At 48.4% G+C, this 14,465-nt stretch overlaps 1 protein-coding gene across 7 annotated transcripts in view; it reads left to right on the plus strand.

Moving 5' to 3' along the window:
* The window catches only part of GAS7 (growth arrest specific 7), an 85,932-nt gene that overhangs the window by 15,205 nt on the left and 56,262 nt on the right, over positions 1-14,465 (plus strand). For 2 of the 7 annotated variants that reach the window (XM_019291945.3, XM_039562153.1), the window contains exon 1: positions 11,496-11,637. The exons of 4 other annotated variants lie outside the window; for them this stretch is intronic. In XM_019291945.3, the coding sequence (XP_019147490.1) occupies positions 11,605-11,637 (33 nt within the window). In that variant the 5' untranslated portion in view covers positions 11,496-11,604. Of the gene's footprint in view, positions 1-10,885; positions 10,906-11,495; positions 11,638-14,465 lie in introns of those variants that run through there. One more of the 7 variants, XM_019291946.3, reaches the window with a different exon arrangement.

Below are 14,465 nucleotides of genomic sequence, written 5' to 3' on the forward strand. Positions count from 1 at the left end.
TCATAAGCTTCAAGGATTGTTTTTGCTGTGATGTTCCAGCATGGACAGGTGAGAAGCCTTGGGGCAGGAACTTCTCAGTCCTGCAGACAATGAAGAACAAGTTCATCCTTATTTCAAAAAGACAAAACACTCAGATTCCTTATAGCCAACTGAGGAAGAGAAACTCCTGAGGTCAGACTCTCCCAGTGCTTTTTCAGATGTCCAGGCTGAAGGAGCTGGGTCTTCTTTTCCTCCCTGGTGATCAGAGAGCACTGACTTGGCTGTGTGCACCTGCTCAGCTGAGGTCTGCAGTCCTGAGTGGAGGCAACAGCACTGAGCAGCTCTGCCTGTGGATGTGCTCAAACAGGCTGTATGGCAATCCCACAAGGAACTGCACTGAGATGTAGTTGTCATGTCTTGCCAAGCTGTTCTTCTCTTGCTAAGTCAGAGCAGGAGCCTGAGGGTGTTGTTATCAATCTGTAGTTTGAATTCAGCATCTGTTCTGCATCGTCCTGCTTCTTTCCTGGGCATGAGGCCAAGGTTTGGTGTCCAGGAGGTGGGACCTGCCTGCAAATGCAGGGCTGTGCTCAGGCTCCCTGTTCCTTCCTCCACAACCAAGGCTGCTGCAGCAGAGCAGGAGGGTGCAGATACGATTTTTACAGCCAGCAAGTGGCTCTTGGGTTTGAATTAAATTTTCCCAGAATTAAATACTTTTTTTCCCCCCACCTTGCATCTCTCTGAGCCCAGCAAGTGTTCAGGCAGGTGGGTGCAGCACCACAGGTGTCACAGAGAGGTTGGGATTTCACTGGAAGTCTCAGAAGGGAAGTCGCACAGGCAGTGAGGTGCCCTGAGCAAGACAAGCTCCTAACAGGGGACCCTGTAGGAGCTTGGTGCTTTGGGTAGTACCAAGAGTGTTTCCATGACTCCTGGATTAGCTGTACCAAAAGCTGTGCTGCAATGCTTGTTTTTTCCTGCTCTCCACAGGGTAGCAGCTTGTTATCTGGAAATTTATGACCATTTATTTTTATATTTAGTCTAGATTAAAAATGGAATTCTACCCTTTTCACCAAAGCATATGACTTAAAAACCCCATGGCCTTAAAAATCCCATCTAAAGTAGTGGAATATGATCAGCAGACTCAACAGAACTTTCTTGTTTCGCCTAGGTTTAATTTTGTTTTTGCAGTCCCAGGCTTCAAAATACCTCAGCAGCAAATACTACCGTGCTTCACATGCAAAAGCTTGCAGAGATTCATGTGGAGAGGGTTTATAGGCTAGGAATGATTTCTTCATGCCTCTTTGAGGTGATGATGTCCAGATAGCGCAGGGTGGCCAGACAGCACCTTCGCTGTGATAATATTATTAAAGGTTTCATTGTGAATGCCGTCAGAAAGATTGTATCATCCCCACCCCAATTCTCAACTTTCAGCTCCAAGTGTTGATCTTTGCTAAGTAGCATGTCCTTATTAGATTATTAGATTATTTCGGTTAGGTTTTATTTTCTTTCTAATACATGATGTCATACTTTAAATAATAATTCTATTTTCGTATCAAATGTGTCCATTCCAAGCCACCTCACAGTGGAATGTCAGCATAGTGTAATCTTTGGACACAGCTGCCGAGGATACATATGTGTACCTCATACTCCAGTCACAGGCATACTCCTTTGCTTCAGAAAGGCTGAATAATACCTACATCATTTCTTATAAATAGTTATTTGGTATTTTCCTCAAGAAGTTCAGCCTTTACTGTGGCTTCAATACCACCTCCATCCTGAACCTTCCCTTCTGCAAGTTAAATTCATTTTTCTCCTTTGAGGGATGGGAAAATAAACCACCCTTTTTCTTTTCAGCAGATTGATGGCATAGCTGAGACACTCCCCTTTCATTCATTCCTGCCCTGTATTAAACCACTTCTTTCTCTTTCTGTTCAGGTCATTTTTTCTAGATCTCTGCTTTTTACTCTCTTTTGCATTAGATTTTCCATGAATTCTCCGAGAAGGTTAGCAAATGCTCTGAGATTTTTGAGCCAGTTCTTCAAAAGTCTATCAATCTCAGGGTTCTCCATCTTATTCTTTCCCTACTGCAGGCTGAAATCTTTGTTGTTCGTATTAACTGTGACAGCCACTTGATGATGGATGACTTCTTTATTAACAAATGACATTTTGTTGAATATCCTGAACATGGTCATTCAAGGGTGGCTCTCCTCTGCTGCGCTGCAACTGATTCTTTTACTTGGTCTTCCTCTTAATATACATTTATAAAGTATTTCCTGTTACTGTTAGTACTTTTCTGCTGATTTTATCTACTTTTGCGCCTACACTTCTGTACTTGTCATGGGAATAGCTGGCAGCTTTTTTTAAATTTAAAAGCAGTCTAAAAGGTTCATTCCCTTACATGCCTAGTATGAAGTACAAAGGCTTCCCAGTCCCAATGACTTCTGATGTTTCCATATTACAATTATTCAAATTCACTGATGCCGTAATGGGTAATTATGTGCTGTAATGGACATAAGAGGAAGTCAGATACTGAAATGCCCAGTTCCATAAACAAGATTAACTTGCTAGGTGTAGAGCAATCAAACCAATATATTTTTTAATCTGATTTGAGAGTGTGGTTTGATGAATCTGGAGCATGCAGCAGGTCGTAGTGTCTGGACCATGTTGGAAATGCATCCTCGTGGCAGGATAGTCCCAGGGACTGAGATGCCAGGCAGTTTTAAAATGGCCAGTTTATTCATCATCATCTTTAAACCAGTGGGACAGGAGACTGACTGGGAAAAGAGAGAGGGTGGAGGGGACCCAGTGACATTCATTGTGTTCTTCTGAGGATGCTCAGTTACTGCACTGGGCAAATTAAAATTCTTCAGTAACTGTTTCCAGGGATTTCCTCCCTGCTGGCTGTTTTTTTGGGCTGTTTTCTCCACTTTCATTTTTTCTGAGCTGAATACTGAATTGATATTTCCTGTGTGTTTCTGCCTGCTCCATTTTTCTGCACACGTCTGACCAATCTGCAGTTGGTCATCTCCCACCAGCAGGTCTCCTGCTCAGCTGCCACTGCTGTCTCCCAGCACTTTCCTTGAGGTCTGCCTTTGCCATCCCTCATCTCTCCAGTCCTCCCCACCATTGGCAGTGTGCTGCCTTAAATGTTATTCTTGCATATGGACTGGGACTGAATGACTTTCACTGCACAAATGCGGTGACCTGGATATTCTTCTTCTCAGATGAAATGTTTGTATGGTGGAGTTTGATTAAAAAGAGCTAAACCAGGCAAATGGGATCTGATGTCCCCTCAGTGTGTAGAAGGCCAGGAGCAGCAGCTATGAGGACAAGAAACAGGTTTTTTACCTCAGACATAGGCCACTAATTAGAAGGTGAATGTGAGCAAACCCTTTAATTTCAGCCAGAGATAAGAGGCATTCACTTCCCCAAGGACTGCTCTAGTGAAATGGCTGCTCACATTACAGTCCTGGGAAGCTTGCATGTGGGAGAAACACACAGGTGTCCTGTGCTTGTGTCCTCCAAATCAGAAAGGCCAGAAGAAGGAGCAGAGCCACTGTGCAGGAATGCTGAAGAGGGGACGGTAGCTGCAGGGAGGTGCTGGTGCTGATGAATCGATGAGAACCAGCTCGGTCCTTTCCAGGAGCACGGGGAAGAGGGGACCAGTCAGCTCTTGCAGAGCGCTGGAGACCCTCTGCTGCTCTGCCCACCGAGGGCTTCTTCAGGATCCTGCATTACCTGGATGTCACACACTGGCTGGCCTTGATCTTAGGCATGCAAACAGCTCTGATGTGGCTGCCCAGACCTTCCTGTGGGAGAGGATTGAGGCAGCCAGGCAGAGATACCTGTGGTCATGCTCAGCATGTCCCGCCTGAGCAACCTCCAGAGTAGCTGAGCCTGGTGGAGAAGGAGGATTTTCCTGAGAAACATCTCAGTCTTCTGTCAGGGTACAAAGGCAGCCCCACACTTGGCACACTTAGAGAAGGGGCCCCTGGAAAAACGCTGCAGATGCAGTAATTGGTGTCACTGGGGCTCTCCCTGCCTGCTGAGCCTGGCAGGAGTCTGCGTCCCAGCTGCAAGGGGCACCAAGCATTCTGCACTGCACCTAAAGTTCCTTGTCCTGCCTGCACCCCCCTGACCTGCCAGCAGACGTGGGCATATGGCCCTGCTCTCAGAGCAGCCTGTTCATCTGCCTGTTTGTCTGCCTGGCTGCTTGTCTGTCCGTCTGTCTGGCCACGGCAGCAGGCAGGGTGAGCTCTGGCTCCGTGCGGGGGCTCCTGCAGCCTCGTTCAGGCTTGCCAAGTTGTGAGAATGGCCTTCCTCCCATGCCTTATTCTGTTGTTTGTTTGTTTGCTCAGTTATTAAGATCTGTAGCAGCAGCAAAAATAAAAAAAAATAGAGGTGGTGTGTCTGTGTGAGTGCATTGTGCTCTGGAGTTACAGGCACAACAGTCACATTCCCCACGCCTGAGAGAGATTACGAGGGAGGGCGCAGGAATGTGCATCTGGCAGCACTTTGTATCTTGGCCATTTCATTGCTTTCTCTGCATCTGAGGTTCCCAAAGTTTTGGTCACGGAGGGCCATTTAATCCAGGGAACAGATTTCCTCTGCAGGGAAACACCGTTCAAGAAAAATTGAGGGTGTTTGTAAATAAAAGATTTCCATGCCGGCTGCTTGCAAAAGTAGTAAGGTGTGTTATGTGGGGATCTGCCCAACCACAGCAACAGAGGGAAGCAAATTTCATTTTAAAGTAGAGGGAAGTGTAGTTATAATATGCCAAAAGATTGCATAAGGCCTTGGGCCAGGAACATAATCTGAGCTAACTATTCCAATTTTGTTTAATTTAGTGGGTTTTGAGATAGTACTTATAATAAAATTATCAGAAATGCAGCTCATTAAACATAAGGTTCTCAGGCACCTTGTCCAACATTCTTCCTAAAAGAGAGAGGATTAGTTAAAGTCTTTTCAAAAGTAGTTAAAGATGAATAAATAAATGCCCCATCCCTGGCAGTGTCCAAGGCCAGGTGGCAGTGAGTTGGAATGGGATGAACTTTAATGTCCCTTCCAACCTGAAGTATTCAGCGATTCTGTGATAAATACAGGCAACTAACTCAGATTATTCTTTGGACACTCTCAGAATGTCCTTTGATTAACTTCTCATGAGAAGGAGAATACGCTAGCTCTGGAGATCGGACCAGATCTCCAGAAACTCACCTACAATGCTTTTACTTGCTTTTCTAACTTATAGATACATTACTTGCTCCAAAATGTTTCCGTAAATAGATGTTTTTGGCAGATGACTGCAGCAAGTTTTGAGCTTGCTGTGCCTTAGCTCTGCTTGTGTGTGCATATGGGAGGGTCTCTATATTTTAAGGGAGAATCCCTTCCTTCCTGGAAGGACACTGATTATTAGTTGTTATCAAGTGATTTTATTGTGTCTGGGAAACTGCAGAACACAGCTGTAGAATGGGGCTTGTTAAAACCCTGGTGATGTATGAGAAATGAAGCACGTAAGGCATGCCCTGGCACAGACAGGAGAGAGGATGCTGGAATTGCATTGTTTGGAGTTGCATCCAGCTGCTGGAATTGCAGAGGATGCTGCAGGAAGACAGCAACTCAGGTAGAGAGAGCGCTCAGCCAGGCTGAGCTTCCTGCACTGCACAGGCTGGAGGCCCCACATTAAAACATTTGGCATTATTCCCAGATGTTCCATTTCTCCAAACCCAGCTGCACTCACAGGCACAGGAATTCCGGAAGGCAGCCATGCTGCCCAGCTCTTTGTTTGCCCTCAAGCCTGCTGAGGGTGACTTTTCTACCCCCCTTTTTCATGCCCCAGCCCAGGGAGAGGGGTCAGGCTGTGAATTTAAGTCTGTGGGGAGTTTCTTTTTTTAACTGCTTCCAGTCACCCTTCCAGGGCAGAGCACCTGGAGCAGGCAGCGTGCCCTCAGCTCCCTGGCTGCCTCTCGGGTCTCTGACCATCTAGCTGGTGTGCCACGCTCTGCAGTCACTCAGAGAGGGACTTGTCCCCACAGCAGGTCATTTCAAACTGGAGACAAGCAGTAATGCTGCAGCTGGCTTGATCTGGACTTGTGACTCTCTGTGCTTCTGGGGGTGACTCTGACAGTACAAGGTTTGCTCAACAATGGCCCTGTTGTCCCTGGATGCCCAGAACAACACAGCCCTTCAGAGTACTTGGCCTTGGTGCTCTGCCTCGTACCAGATGCTGGTGTCAGAGACGGAGTGGCACATCCCTCCTGAGACGGGTGAGGCTTGTGAAAAAACTTCTCTACTCCAGGTTTCCCACAACAGAGTATCAGGCATCAAATTTTGGGGAAAAAAAAAACTTAATAATTGAGTGGTACAGCAGCAGAAACAGCCCTGGGGAGAGACCTTGAACAAAGGAACCCCACAGGGGTCTCCAAGGTCACGTGTTGATGCCAAGATCTGCCTCTTTCCTCTTCAGTACCCTGTTTCTTACACAGGACAGACTGCAGTCATCAGCCAGGGCATGGACAGACAAATGTGATCACCAGCTGCCTGTCTGACTGGTTCCTTGAATCCTCTTACCCTTCACTGGTTTCATCCCTTCCCCACCTTTGTTTTTTCCTCTAGCCATCCACCCCTAATCATCCTTTGTCTCCTATAGTACCTCTTTCCCTGCATCCCTCCATCAGTCTGTTCCATGGTCTAGAGAACCTTTCCTGTGACTCACTGTGATGGTTTTCACCCCAAACCAAGGGCCTCATGGCTCTCACCACAAGGGTGACTACACAGAGTGCTGTGTTTGTGGGATTAGGTTATCTCAGCTCCCATCATTGTCCCTCTGTGTTCTGTTACCGTTCCTCTGTGCTCTGTTGTGTGTGGAGTTGGGCCCTCCATAGAATCACTGGTTCCCTAAGGATGGAAAAGCCCTCTGAGATCATCGAGTCCAGCCTTTAACCCGGAGCTGCCAAGTCCAGCACTAACCCATGTCCCTTAGCACTACATCTGCACATTTTCTGAGCACTTCCAGGGACAGCAACTTGCCTTGACAGCCTCTTCTAAAGCCTGACCACCCTTTTGGTGAAGAAATTTTTCCTAATACCACAGCAGTCTATCTACATGTCCCCTCATTGACCTTCCAAGGCCGTGCTGTAGAAGCTCCACCCAGCAGTGCCAGCGCCTTGCTGCTGCTCAATGTGGCCACCCACAGCTTTTTTCCTGTCCAGTGTCAGTCTGGCCATCACCTGTCCATGCATGGCTCAGCTGGATACAGGAGAGGGGCTGCTCAAAGGGAATTGCACAGATTTGTCCATTGAGTGATTTGTTGTCTATTAGCACGGGAAGGAAGAACAACCATGTGTTTTCCTGGGGGTGATTCCTGAGCTCCCTGCGGGTGCATTATCCTTGCAGGGAGGCCATGTGCATGCAGCTGTTGGTCACTGTGTTCTAGATGGGCTTTCTCAGAACAGACACTAGTCCCATCTGGCTTTCCATGGTCCTTGGCACCTGGTGAGAGGGTGGTACTTCATTTCCCCTTTCTTGGTTGCTCTTTCAGTGCCATATCTCTGCACCCTTGTCAGAAAGTGCTGCATGCTGTCACCCCCTGAGAGCACACAGAAAAATGAGCACAGGAAAGGGAGCACAGCTCAGGCAGAGGAAGAAGCGCGAAGGCTGACAGCTGGGCTGTCCTCTGCAGACTGCTGTCACCCTCCTGCACACTTGCCACTCCCCAAATCCCTGCTGTCAAAGGCTTTTCATTGTCTTTCTTGCTAACCACTCTCCTCAAATCAAGGCCCCACTCCCATGCTCTTTTCCCACACTGAACCTCAACCCTGCCATCTTTCTTATGCTTCCTACTTCTCACACCTGCCTACCTTCCCTCCTCAGCCAAAACCCACTGACAGCTATTGCCAAGCACTCCCTGAGCTGCTGCTTTGCCAGGGAGTGAGCATCGTCTGTGGTGGGATCTGGACCAGCCCTGGTGCCAGGAGTCCCACATGACCCACCACAGGGGCCAGGCTCAGCTGCAGCTCAGGGCTGTGAGCTCTCCCAGTCTGGCACATGGCTCTGTGCACCAGGCACATGTTGGGAAGGAAGGGAGAGGGCTGAGCTGCGCTGGAGTTACTCAGGTTTTTCACTTCTGGTTTGACAGCCCCTATTTTGAAGGGGTCAGGATGGGATTCACAGGTCAGAGCATTTCTCTTCCCACACATTTTGGTCTCTCAGGCAGCACCAAGGCAGAAGACATCACCCAGTCTGTCTCCGTGGGTCATGCATCCTTCAGAAACAGTTTGGTTTTCCCTTATTTATGGTACTGACAGAGAAAAGTGTACTATTCCCAGAAGGCTCATCCTCAGCTAGCACAGTGCTTTTCATGTATATTACATTAAAGCAAAGTCCTGGGCACATGCCTGTGCCACAGCCAGGGACCTGGGCGGGTGAGAAGGGAGGCTTTTGGCAGCTGTGGATCTGGCAGATCTGGTGGGAAGCATGCACACTGTGTTCCAGAGCCCAACGAGAAAGAGAGGAGTGCAGAGATACGGGAGAGCTGGCCACCACCTGGTCACAGCCACCGTCGGCTGGTGGGAAGGTGGCAGAGATGGCATCCAAGGAAACAGCAGCTGCATGGAGATGCAGAAATCATTTAGAATGAAGAAGGAGTGAAGCAGAGTGGAATGGCACAGAGGAAACTTATTAGCACAAGGAGATTTTTAAAACTGGGAAAAATGAGAGCTGCCCAGCTAAACTGGAATGTGGGTATGTGCTGGGCACAGTTCAGCCCTTAGCTTCAACCTGCCAGCACCCTGAGATGCTCTAACTCTCAGCACAGGCACGGGGTTTGTCCTCTGTGGGGGCGAGGGCTGGTGGCACAGGAGGCTGGAGCCAAGGCCAGTGCCCAGAGCAGAAGACTGGCACTGCAGGGCAGTGGCACGGGCAGGGCCACCCAGGGAGGGTGACTTGTCCCCAGCAGAATGTGCCATCCTATTCAGCCCAAGGGGAGCTGTGCTGGTTGCCGTGACAACCAAGACCGATCATATGACCCGTTCCACTTTCTATATATAAATCTGTTTCACACAGTGTATGTGACTCCATGGAAACCAAATGTTGAGCAAGAAAGATTGCATAAAAATGAACAAAATACAGAATGACTCAAAGTACGAGGCAGAGAGAGGCTGTGGGTAGTGCCGAGGGGTTTGTGGGCGCCCCAAGCCTTCTCCTGAGCCAGGGCACAGGTTGGTACAGGCATCAAACACAGACCCCTGTTCTTTAACTACAGCATACGGCACCTTCCTGTACCCAAAGGGGCTCCGGGACAGCTAGAGAGGAACTTTGGACAAGGGCCTGGAGTGATAGAAAGCAGGTTTTGATTAGCTTTTAGGAAGAAATTCTTCCCTCTAAGGGTGGGGAAGCCCTGGCACAGGTTGCCCATAGAAGCTGTGGCTGCTGCATGCCTGAAAGTGTCCAAGGCCAGGTTGGATGGGGCTTGGAACAACCTGGGATAGTGGAAGGTGTCCCTACCCATGGCAGGGGGTTGGAATGAAATGAGCTTTGAGGTCCTTTCCAGCCCAAACCATTCTATGATTCTGTGGCTCTGCCTTTTCTGCACCATAGCCTGGGACTGACACACAGCTTTTCCAAGTTCAGTGGTCATACAAACTGCAGTTAGACAGAAACATAAGCTCAGTATTGTCAGTGCAGAACAAGCCATTCCCCACAGGACAGAGGCTGTTCTGGGGCAGATTCATGCTGTGTCCTTGCGTTGCTCCTTGCAGGGAGTTTCCCCTGTGTAGTTTGCATCTTTCTGTTACCAGTGATCTTCCAGCACTGGGAAGGGCACTGCAGGGCAGCTTCTTGTTTGGGCACTGTGGCCTTCCCTTGTGCTGCTGGGTCTGCAAGTGTGACTGGACAGGTGGCAGCAGCAGGTGAGTGTGCTGATGCTGCCCTCCAGCCCGTTCCCACAGCCAGAGGCTCCTCTTCTCCAAGGCTGCATGCTCTGCTGAAACAGGATCATAGAATCACAGAAGAATTTCAGTTGGAAGGGACTTTTGAAGGTCTCTGGTCCAACCCCTTGTTCAGAGTTAGATCAGGTTGCTCAAGGCGTGAACTTGTGGGTTTGGGATTGTTTTGCTTTCCTTTCCCTGGGGTTGTGTGTTGGGAATTGCTCCTGCTCTGAGCTCTGCTGGAGCACGGTGCAAGCCAACACATCTTCAGGGAGCTCAGGCTTGTCAACGCACAGATGTTTCCTCCCCAGGATCCCTCTTTGAAGGAGAATGGGGATTTCCTGCAGTTTGAAAATGGGAAGTCATTTTCCTCTATTGAGCAAGGCAGAACTTGCCTCGGGGTCAAGCCATCATGAATTGAACTGATGTGTGTTACTCCCTGTTGCCTCACTTTGCTGCATAAAACCCTTTTTGGTTTTTTTTCCACTACTGGGAGGGAATCACAATACCAAGTGCTCTTCCAAAGGAACAGAATGAGCTGGGCTGCTGCTAACTTGATCAAGAAGACCAAGAAAGAAAAGAAAAAGAAAACAGTCAGAAAGTCAGAAAAGGTGGAGTGGGAGAGGCACGTACCACCTCCCTGCTGGCCATGCTGCCCTGTTGTGAGCTGGCCCAGCCAGACAGAAAGTGCCAGGTCTCCGATGGACAGGCCCTGGCTGCTGCTCTTCTTCGCATGAAGCATCCAGGCTGTCTGACCCAGCTGTCCTTCTCTTCAGACATGCTTCTACACCATCTGTGTATAGCAGTACCCAGATGAAACAGTATTTCCTTGTCAGGGTTGTGATGCTGTGGGGGTGGCTCTCTGGCCCACACAGGTTGTCCTTGGCATTCCTGGCCCAGTGCCCATGGATGCAGGGAAAGAAGCACAGATGATGGTCAGGTTTGTGTGCTTTGACCTAAACAGCAAATGCCTCTGCCTCTTGTCAGTGCTTCTGTCCTGGATTAGGTGAGTTAACCCCATAGATCTGTTCTTATTCCACGTGCTTACCTTTGCCACCTCTCTATCGTGTCGTTTGGTGCTGAAGAGCTCCAGTGCCCTTTCTGCTTTGAGATGTCTTCTGCATTTGCTGCTCATTTCTGTTTCCTCTCTGCTGTGCATTTATCAGGAGAATTCCATCTCTGTGTTTCTGCAGACAGCAAACAAAAACCATCGCTTGTCATGTAGAGCAAGACCTGTTGGGTGGCTGGCTCATGTGCATGCCCCTGCTACATGGAATTCTGATCCTAGGAAATCTCGTGCGAGAGAAGTGCTTGTGCTGTTGGGTTTTAATGTTTTGAGAGACGCTTTGATCCCTTTTCCAGGCATCAAATACAGATGGAGGAGGATTTCACTGGGGTCACACATTCTTTGCTCACATTGTTCAGGTTTCCTGTTTCCTTGACAACGTGTTGCAGACATCCTTTCTGGGTCCAGATTTGCCTGTCCACCACCATGGTGACAGCAGCTGGTGACACTTCCAGAAGTGACAGTGAGGGGAGTGGCCTGAACATTTCTGAGCTCAAAGGCACCGTGGGACTTGGAAGGTTCAGAAAGCAGAAGGGACCGCAAGCCCAACCAGCCTGAGCTGGGGCAGGGGTGTCAGGGTCCCGGGTTTTTCTCCTATTGGAATAGAGGAGAACTTCTAGAAAGAGGCACTTAATCTTGATGGAAGAGCCACGAGAAGTGCACAGCTCCCTGGTAAGCCTTGATACTTATCCTCATGACTGGCAAATTTTCTTCAAGCTGGGCTTGTCTTCAACTTCCAGTCCCTGCCTGCTGCTCTCTCTTTGCTGGTTTGCAATGCTCTCTGCTGACAGGGAACCTCTTCTCCATGCAGACATCCTCTGTTGTGATTTACCATTCTCAGAAATTGTCCTGGCAATAATTCTCCTAAAATAGGAGCAAGAAATCAAAGTAATAGTCCAGTTTTGCTGATCTGTCTGAGGAAGGGGTGCATCTACACATGGGTAGCTCTAAGCACTTTCCTTGTTCCGTGTGGTTGGGCACAGGGTGTGCCCTGGTTGGAGCTGGCTTTGGGAGAGCTCTGAAGCCTGTCTGTGGGTGCTGTGCCAGATGTGGAGCTGTGCCAGATGTGGAGCTGGCCCCTTGGAACACTATCTGCCAGTCACCTCTGCTCCCTGTGCAGTCCCGTGGCCCTGTCCTTGCTGTGTCCCAGCAGCAGGATTGCCTGTTGTCACATGCCACAGTAACCAAAACTTCTCCCATATAGGTGTGCAAACATGGTCCCTGTTTAACCATGCTGGAGCAAGAAGAAGGGACTGCAGATGGCCTGGCTGGGACAGGGTTGTGTCTGCCAAGGAAAATAGAGCAAGAAAATCTCTCCTTTTCTTTAGATCTCCTGTTTTGGCAGAAAAGGGACTATGTGCTACCCACTATGGCCTCTCTGGCACTCTCATTTCTGAAAGGATGGGTTGCTGAGTGTGCCAAAACAATGAGGTACTTAATCCATGGTGCATTATAATGCCCAGGTAGGCCCATGTGCATCTATACCAGATCCCATCATCCCACACTATCTGTGCCAGAGCATCCTGGGCTCTCACATGATGAGTATAGGGCTTGTAGTGATGTGGCAAAGGGGAATGGCTTTAAAGTGAGAGAGAGCAGGTTTAGATTGGACATTAAGAAGTTCTTTACTGTGCTGAGGCCCTGGCACAGGGTGCCCAGAGAAGCTGTGGCTGCCCCTGGGTCCCTGGAAGTGTCCAAGGCCAGGTTGGACTGGGCTTGGAGCAGCCTGCGACAGTGGAAGGTGTCCCTGCCCATGGTGGGGGGGATGAATGAGATGAGCTTTGATGGCCCTTCCAACCCAAACCAGTCAGTGATTCTGTGATTCTGTGAGGGCAAGGTGGTGAGGAAACCTGTATGAAGTCAAGTTTTGTTTCATCTCCAGCTCCTCCTCTATGCCATTTTCAGTTCCTTTTCCCCCATAAAGCTGCTATAGGAGTCGGAGTCCAAGTGTTGTGGGGAGGGGATTGCACTGGGACCAGTTAGGGGCTCTTAACACAGCAGTGGTCTCAGGATTCAGTGGATATTCCTCTGCAGTCTCTGCTGAAGGATAAGTCCTGCCTAATAGTGAGCTGAATCACATTCTTTCCTAAAACAAGGCAAAGAGATCCACACATACTCCATGCTCTCTTGGTTTCAGCTGAGATAGTTTTCTTCCCAGTAGCTGGTAGAGTGTCGAGTTTGGATTCAGTGTGAGGATAATGTTGATAACACCCTGATGTTTTAGTCGGTCCTCAGTAGTACTCACTCTAAATGGAGGACTTTTCAATGTCCTGTGCTGGGCCAGCAAGGAGCTGCAGAAGGAGCCAGGAGGGAGCAAGGCCAGGACAACTGACCCAAACTGTCTGAAAGGATATTGCACACCACAGAACATCATTCCCAGTGTAGAAACTGGGGGAGCTGGCTAGGAGAGGCTGAATGCTAGGAAGGGCTGGGCATGCAGCAGCAAATGGTGTTCAATTGTACTGTGCATCACTTGTCTTTCTTGGGTTTCATTCCTCTCTCTTTTTGTTATATCCCGTTTCTTTGTTATTATCATCATTATCACTATTATTATCATTATCTTTTACTTTATTTCAATGATTAAATTGTTCTTCTCTCATGAATTTTACTTTTTTTTTTCTAATTCTCCTCCCCATCCCAGGGGTGGGAGGCAGTAAGTGGGTGGCTGTGTGGTGCTGAGTTGCTGGCTGGAGTTAAACCACAATACACGCACATAAACTGTTTCCCCATTATTTACAAGAACTTCAGATTTGGCAGTGCTGAGATTTCCTCTTGACTATCATTAATAGAGACCACTCTGCTCACAGCACTTCTTGATTGCAAAATCAGAAGCAAAGGTAGAAATATTAGTAACCAAAAAATAGAATGATTAACTGCAAAACATAATGCTTGTATGCTTTTTGAAGTGATACACATTTTGGCAGGGACTACAGCTGAAGCCCTGGGTTAACTTTACTTTTTATACTGTTTCCATCCACCATTTGCTGGTGTTCACTGTATACCATCCACATCCATCTCTTGGCGTGCCTTTGTTTAAGAATGCAGCCATGGCACTCACCTGTGAAAGACCCCTGTTTTTCCTGCAGTCCATCAGGGAGACGTGAAACAACACTGAAAATGTGACTGAAAGGATGTTGGGGCAATTTCGAGCTTCCCTTAAGCAAGCTGGTAATGTCTGTCTTTGCAGGGCAGTGGTGCTGACTGTGCAAAGTGGAGGAGCACCATGGGCCCCTAAAGTGACCTGAGTTTAATTGTGACTTGCTTGGCACATGGAATCACTGCAGGATCACGTTAAGAAGTAGGGGTAGTGGGAATGAAGGGACTTCAGTTCCTGAAGGGAAAGAAGGTGTTAAGGACAGAAACGGCGAGCATGCAGCAAAAATGTGTGAAATCTGGATCTTCTGAAACAGAACCCAGGGCTGGATTACCCCAGATTCCTCTTTACGAGGTTTTCATGCACAGCACAGATAGTCTGGTGTATCTTTGTTATTTTCAAGGCC

Source organism: Corvus cornix, chromosome 18 (genome assembly GCF_000738735.6).
Source record: "Corvus cornix cornix isolate S_Up_H32 chromosome 18, ASM73873v5, whole genome shotgun sequence".
Lineage (NCBI taxonomy): Eukaryota > Metazoa > Chordata > Aves > Passeriformes > Corvidae > Corvus > Corvus cornix.